This window comes from Lytechinus pictus, chromosome 8 (genome assembly GCF_037042905.1).
Source record: "Lytechinus pictus isolate F3 Inbred chromosome 8, Lp3.0, whole genome shotgun sequence".
Lineage (NCBI taxonomy): Eukaryota > Metazoa > Echinodermata > Echinoidea > Temnopleuroida > Toxopneustidae > Lytechinus > Lytechinus pictus.
In genome coordinates, this window is record NC_087252.1 from 1,107,185 (window position 1) to 1,115,445 (window position 8,261).

Genomic DNA, 8,261 nt, shown 5'->3' on the forward strand with positions numbered 1-8,261 from the left:
TTGCTCTGCAGGTGATGTATTTATTCGAATTGATCAGTCGATTTAAATTTTCTACATTAAATATATAATGAAATGTCCATTATTACATTTAACCCATCATCTATTTATATTTCCAAGAACAAGCACATCCCACTTAGTACCTTTTTAAATATATTGGATATGGCATTGTACACTAAACCTGAGGCATATTATGACAAGTACTGCCCTGCATTAACCTTCAAGTAATACAGCCCCCTCTACGATGAAAAGTTTAGATGGTTTCAAAACCAAGCCAATACAGAAAGCCTCGATGATAACCGAATTAAAAATAAAATCCAAAAGCATGGCGCAATGCATGCGAATTCATACTAATATCCCATCATGGGCTAACTTACAAATAGAACGATAAATCCATCATACGAAATAAAATTGTCACTACGGTACTGTTTGAAGGGGGTGACTTTGTTGGGCTTCGGCATATACCAGAAGAAGAGCAGAAAATCTTATAATTAAAGTGACTGTTTAGGGAAATAATTGTCGACATTACAGTCAGTCCCAGCTGTGGCTACCGTTCCATGTGATGGCTGAGGGTGATTATTTTCCATTGGATATTCCTACATTAAATAACAAAGAAGAAGAAATTATCAATATTGTGAATTACATAACACGGTAAGCGGTAACTTAAAGATAATTTCATTTATTCTCACTTGCCATATTCATATTGTCCCATTTTATACACGAATCGTTGATAATTGGTAAATGAACTTTCTCTGTTTTGCGGCTTTTTTGTTCGTAATCATGATGATTATTGTATAAACGAAGCCATAACGTACTTGATGAAAAAGATTTGAAATTATGAATTCAAATAAAACTCACTTCTTTACATGTTTGTACACTGCCAAAACGCCGGTGTTGATATAACACCTGCCCGGTATCTATATCACCAGAGAGGTGTTGAAACAATACCAATTTAGAATCAAGCAAATATTGGCTTAGGTCTAATTGATGTTGCTTAAATGCCAAATTGATGTTAGCCTAACGCCAAAACCGGTGTTGTTTCAACACCTCTCTGGTGTGGACCGATATAGATACCAGGCTGGTGTAAAATTAACACCGGTATTTTTTAAGTGTATGTGTAAATGGCAAGGTAACTATTGGTAGTTACCGCAAACAGTGATTATAAAAACAAAACCTTTGAAATCATGATTAATTGTTACAATGTCATCGTGGAGTTAGATCTTTATTTACACAAGCAAAGGGGCTCGTTAAAACTCAACTATTAGGGAGTTTCCGCTCCCATCATGCCCATAGCGCACGACGTATTCAAGAACACAGTAACTGTTCTGAAAATGACTGTCAAATGACACAGAGCAGCTGGGAGGTCTTTGTCGAAAACTGGTGAACCGGAGGAATAGCAGTTTCGTCCTAAGTTTCGGAGTTGACGAAAAATAATTATGAATATATCGTTGGTCCAGAGTCAAAGATGAAATTGCCGTTTTGATTCACCAATTTTCGACAATGTCTTCTTGGTTGTGCTTTGTCACGAAGGGAATTTGAAATTACATTTTCTATGTTCGTGAATCCGTCTTGTGTCGTGGAAGTGAAACACACAAATATCATGACCCGGACACAACATGTCAAAAGAAAGTACAAAACAGGTTTTTACTAAACCCCAAAAGCATATGATTGATCAAACTAAGTATCTCACCGAAGCAATGGAATATCTTGTGTGGTGGTTTCTTGAAGCACCAACATTCTTGGGAAGATCCCGGAATCGGAGGACACACTGGAATGTGATGAAGAAAATTTATTATTATCAAAAGTAGTGGTAGTAGTAGTAGAAGAAGCAGCAGTAGCAGCAATAGTAGTAGTATAAAAGTAGAGTAGTAGTAGTAGTAGTAGTAGTAGTAGCAGTAGTAGTAGTAGTAGTAGTGTATTCATCATCATCATCATCTTATTGGTGCCTTAAAGCTCAAGTCCATCCCAGAAGAATGTTGTTTTGAATCAATAGAGATATATCATACAAGCATAGCGCTGAAAACTTTATCAAAATCGGATGTAAAATAAGAAGTTACGGCATTTCAAAGTTCACTAAATTTTTCACCGAACAGATCTATGGATAACTAAGTGACATGCAAATGCATGAAGAATCAATGATGACAATTATTTTCTTCATTACAACAAAGTTTGAGTATCTGAATATGCAAGAATATTATTTAACAGTCCAAACTCCGGATCCATCGGCTTTGCCTAGAACTTATCAAAGGTACATCGTGCGTGTATTCCAATGGTGATAGGCATCATTTATACAGTGTACATGGTATAACATGATAAAATGACTAATCATACTAATGAAAGTGGTTTTAGGAATGATCAGCAAACTGCTTCGGATGAAAAGAGTTAATAGAATAACTATGTTGATGTGTGTATGAACTGAAAATATGCCCAGTGTTCGTACAAAATTCGACCAAAATTGTACTTAAATCCCTGGTCAATTTCACTCCAACCAACCATTGATTTAAAATGATTAGACATACCGTAAACAGGCATGATACTCCAAATTTCATTCAAATTAGAAGTAAAATTATATGTATTATTGTACTCGTATTATCTCCTTATGGTGAAGTAAGATGATCATACGTTTTTCGTACGGATTCACGATTATCGCAAGGTCGATAAGGTCTAATATATATTTTTTTTTCAAAATGGTAAGATCGTTTCCTTTAAATACATTGTAGGGACCATTAAAGGGGCTTTCACAATTGCCCGTGCGATCGTTGCGATCATTAATACATGTTGCATAGAATCACAAAGGTCGTAAGCAGTCGCACTACCAATTGTGAAAGGGACTTTACTCATGGTCATCATACGACTGTTGCAGGGGCATCGTAGCATCGTATAATACACATGCATCGTACGATAAACATAGGGTCATCACACGTTCACCATATGGACATCGTACGATATCTGTAGCTCTCGGAACGGCCTCTTTACGACTTTTTCTCTGGTCCTTTACGACTCCCAACACATGAAATCGTACGGTTGTCGTAAATAATGTTAACATCAAAATTGTAGGCCGTGACGACAAAATACGATGCCCCTACAAAGCCGCAGACGAATCCATCCTACGATGATCGCAGCTAACATGCTAATGTAAAATGGGCATGAATGATGACATAGCGTGCAAGGGGGGACGGTGCGAATAAGGTGAATTTAATGACTTTGCACATAAACCCGTGACGACCTACGATCCCCTACAAGCCGTAGACGAATCTATCGTACGATGATCGCAGCTAACATGCTAATGCAAAGTCGGCATGAATGATGACATGGCGTGCAATGGGGAGAGGTGCGAATATGATACGTGAACGGCGAATTTACGGACTTTGCACATTGATGAACACAAAGATGAAAAAGGATGGTAAGAGTACGAAACCTGACTCTCTTGGATGAAATATCACAAAAATAATGGTAATGAGAACATGGTGAATGATGATTTGTTATATTTATGAATCATGAACTACTTACTGACGTACTTGGTATTGGCTATCATTCGGTTATCTTGCCGGTTGTTTGATTGTTTCGATTTCTGTTTCTGTTTCTTTTTCTTTTTCTCCTTCTGTTTCTTTTTCTTTTTTTCCTTCTCTTTCTTTTTCTTTTTATCCTTCTTTTTCCTTTTCTCCATTTCGTCTATCGATTGCGTTTGGTATAAAATGATAAGCAATAAAGTCAGAAAATTCATTTCTTAAAGATAATCATGCCTAGATGGGCTGTACGGAGTCCCTAAGGTAACATACTGGCATAACATAATTTGTTCTGGATAACTCGTTCCCATTAAATACCTGGTTCTCTCGACATGTTCCCTAGATCTTTAACTCGTTCCGACAACTCGGCTAAATCATACGGCATTTTCTAATTTTACAGGGTGTGCACGCAACCCTCACCCCTCCCCCCTCCTGCATCATTACCTGACTGTTACGAGGTTACCTTATGAGAACGAGTTATATGTCGAGAGAAAAGTTTAGGAATTCATGGCAATTGGTTTGGCAAAAAGAAATCACGTCTCCTCGGGGGCTCCTTATAGATTTGCTTTTCAGCGGACCTTTTTGCACCTAATTTTCCATTGAAGACAGGGCATACAGATTGAATTTTAATTACAGTCTATTTCTCCATTTAAAAATGTCGGCATATAACCGTTTCCATGTTGATATATATACATATTAGCTATAAAAAAAATTATGAATGATATCAAACGCTTACTTGAAAAGCAAAATAGAGGAAAAGTAATTATGAAAGTAATCATAATACATTCAAATAAAATATTACCGGTGCCCTTTTTATAGTTGCTTTAAACTTGAAATCATAGTGTTCTTTTATATCATTGCATTGCATCTGCAAAATAACCTATTAACGAAATGAATAAATTCTTTTGTAGTAAGCTTCTGAAGAAAGAACGATACGAAGTAAATAGTTTGAAAAAATGACAACAATGATAAAGCCCTTTTACTTACTGAAGTATCGTCTGTTGGCCTTGGCTCTGTTAGTATCTCTCTTGACTGCGAGTGAGGGTTGAAGACTGTCAATGAACTGGTCTAGCGAATACCCATCGAGTGCATACCCGCCATCGTCCGCATACCCATTGGCCATACCGTCATCGTCGAGGTCAATCATGGCGCATACAGACCCAACGAGGACGACAACGAGGGCGACTGCGAGTAGCTTTGAAGCCATGGTTGACTGAAATAACAGAGCACGTGACGATTAATAATGAGATAAGATTTCAAACATCACCTTAAATTGATGTTTTACTTGTTCATTCATGAATTCATTTATTTATTTATTTATCTATTTATTGCATCATTCATGTATTTATCTATTTATTGATGTATTAATTTATTTACTCATTTATTTATTCATATATTTATTAACATATTTGGTATTTATGTATTTATTGTATTATTTATTTAGTTATTTATTCAATCAATTTGGGCATGTCTATTCGCTTTGTCAACATGGTCAATGTTTGGTTCTTGTCTACTAAAAGTTTCCACGCTAGAAAACTCTTTCGGTGGTACATATAATTTCCCACACCTAATGATTTTCAAATTATTTAAAAAGAAATTTATTTATTTCTTTCTTTATTAAAACATTTTTATACAGGATAACAAGCTCAGATTGACTTTTTTTCAGCATGGTCCTGTTAACATAAAATAACAATATATACATAAAAGATAAAAGTGTAACTTAGGTTCTATACAAGCAAATATATTGTGAATAAAGAATAAATAGTACTTCCGTAGTCTATTACCAGATACATAGGCGGCGGAAGCGGGGGGACGGGGGACCTGTCCCCCCCCCCCTAAATTTGAGGTAGGGGACGATCCCCCTAAATTCTTTGTTGATAACCTTTTTTTTTTTCTTTTTTTTTTTGGTTGTCAATTTTGTTTGGTGGACCCCCTCAAATTTTGGTTGATAACCTTTTTTTGGGGGGTCAAACAATTGTGGTGGTTTCCCCTAGATTTTTTTGGCTTCCGCCGCCAATGACCAGATAACGCTCTAAACATGCGTATGAAGCATGCCACCATGTACATAAATAAATCAATAATTTCATTAACAAATTAACAAAAATAAAAAAAGGAAAAAGAAATGAATAATTATTTAAAAAAAAACAAATATATCAAGGGCGTAGGCTGGGGTGCGCTGGATGCATGTGCACCCTCCCGCTGAGGCGAAGGAATTCCGACACTGGCAAGCAAAACGAAATGTGTACCCCTCCTGCTTTCAACAGCTGATTTTCCAAACGTTAGTTCCACCTCCCCAAGATGTGCAGTGTGCACCCCATACCACTTTAGTTCTACCTGCCCATGCTCAAACCAGTCTATAAAAAAACAATATAAAAATAACAAAAAACGTCTTTAATAACTAGAAACTCCAAAACTTAACGAGGCAAGAAAGACGCCCTTCAGTCTCATGTGTAACCAAACGTGAACACAGAAGACTTACTTTACATTACGATACGTCAGGCAAACATCTTTTCAAAAGATGACATTTGAAGTAATATTGGCTCTGTAAATTGGTTGGATTCGGACAAATGAAGCGATTCAGAGCCGCCGAGCAAGATAACGTTTACTACAAGTCATGACCAACGTTTATTGGGCGATTAGAGGGAACATTATCAGTGATATGCTGACAGGAAACGTTAAATACATTTTTGGGGGGTAAATATTCCAATGAAGAACTCATTAAAAATGAATATGAAGTGAAGGTTTAGAAGAGAAAGATTGATCAAAGAAAATAATAACATTTTAATTGTTGTCCTCTCTGAAATAACAATTTTCAACTATTAAAAATATAACAATAATAAATTATTAGATGATTTTTAACAATTCATGTGAGATTTAATAAAGATTCGCTGATTTCTTCTTTCATCAATCATCCATACAATACCATTACTGAAAAGAAAGACAATATTATTTTTTTATGGATGTTAATGCAAACTTGTAGGCCTGGAATATATTTCCTCTATTGGTTTTTCATATTATTTGGAATGGTTTTTCCCAGAACGTTACCAATTCAAAAATATTTTGCAATTTGCATATAAGAAGATTTTGTTAGAGCATGGCCTTACGCAGCAGGGGAGTGGTAGGGGACAAGGCAGTTACGCCCCCCCCCCCCACACACACACACACACACAATTTTGAAAACTTCCAATTTTCTGACAATTTCACAAAATTCACCAAAGTGTGAACGAAATCCTTCAATTTCACTCTCACAAAGGCAAAAGCGCATCACTGACCATTTTTTGTACCCTATAGGTTGAATTACAGACGATCTGTAAACTATACCAATTGATGAGAGACCTATGGTTGGTGTTTAACACGGGAACTTGACCACCGTTGACAATGGTAATTGGAATAGCATGTGGTGCATGGAATTAAACTAGATTTAGTCTACTACGCTTGTCAATCTTCGCCATCTCACTAAGATAGCATCTCATCCGTGACGTCACAATACAGACTGGCGGCAGCAAAGGTGTTTGTCCAACACAATATAAGCACAAACAACAAGCTAAAGAGGCATATAACATGAACACAGAATTTATCTTAATACTCACGAAAATTCGAGAAAAAATAGGAATGAAAGAAGATTGACTGAAAGAGAAATACCATTTTCAGATTCTTTCTAACATTACTATGACATTGTACAGTTCCTTTCTTTAAACTCGTTGCGTGCAAATTTGCCAATAATTGCCATTACATAAGGTCGATTATTGGGGACTTAAATTCAATATTTGATATTTTTATCATTTTGAAAAAAGTGCAGAATTTAGCAATCATTATCATTATTATCTATCCCTAGCTTAGACTTGCAATTTTGATTGATTGCTTTGATTTCTGCATTCAATGCCTCAAATATAAGTACAGTTTCAGCTCTGTAGAGTTTATATATAGTTGATCTGAACGACTGAAGAAATATCAGTTTAATAAGATCAAACAGCTTTATTCTTGTGATTTAAAAGTACGATAAACATTCACTTTCTAAATGAAAAACTCTACACGGTATAATATTTAATAATCTGAAAAATGTCTTGATATTATAGATATATTTTCTTTCATGAAATTTGAACTATTTAAGGTTAAATTGTAAACAATACTGAATGTTTGCGAAATGGGCCTACAGACATATTAGCCGTCATTATTGTATTTCATCAGTTAACAACAGTTTCAGAAATCATAAGAGATGCTTAATTCTATATAGTATTAAAGTCCTGAACCAATACCACTGCCCGTATTCTGGTCTTTCCTCATACATGTCATAATTGTACATAAATAAATAGGCCCCTTGGTCGTAAATGATGGTAGGAAATCGGACCATTAATTTAAAAGAATCGGAAGCTCGTGGTATTTTCTTATAGGTATAGAGAAAGAGAAGAGATACAAAATAAAATAATCAGAGACATACAAATGAAAATTTTGAAAAAGGTATTACTTACAGTTGTTCGAAATTAGGATATCTTGGCAGAATCGACAGAGTGGTTTCTTCTCAGATGACTTCAAACTATCCTTTCGCTGATCCCTGATGATGGACGGTTTATATAGCATCCAAATAGAAGGATCATCCACCAAGAGCAATGCGAAATCAAACTTGACCGAGTTACATATTCATTAATTAGTCGAACAGGATAATGATGCGCGATGCTTTTAGGGCGTGTCTTTCTCGAAGAAATAACGCGATCGAAGGAGGGACGTTGATAAGATGTGCACCATCGATTATAATCTCAT

At 35.8% G+C, this 8,261-nt stretch overlaps 1 protein-coding gene across 1 annotated transcript; it reads right to left on the reverse strand.

Moving 5' to 3' along the window:
• LOC129266860 (uncharacterized) lies at positions 1–8,261 on the reverse strand. The gene is made up of 4 exons (XM_054904641.2): positions 7,973–8,261; positions 4,491–4,716; positions 1,688–1,765; positions 1–593 (listed from the first exon to the last, which is right to left on the reverse strand). Exons 2-4 carry the CDS (start codon positions 4,708–4,710, stop codon positions 574–576), a joined length of 318 nt encoding a protein of 105 aa, XP_054760616.2. The 5' UTR covers positions 4,711–4,716; positions 7,973–8,261; the 3' UTR covers positions 1–573.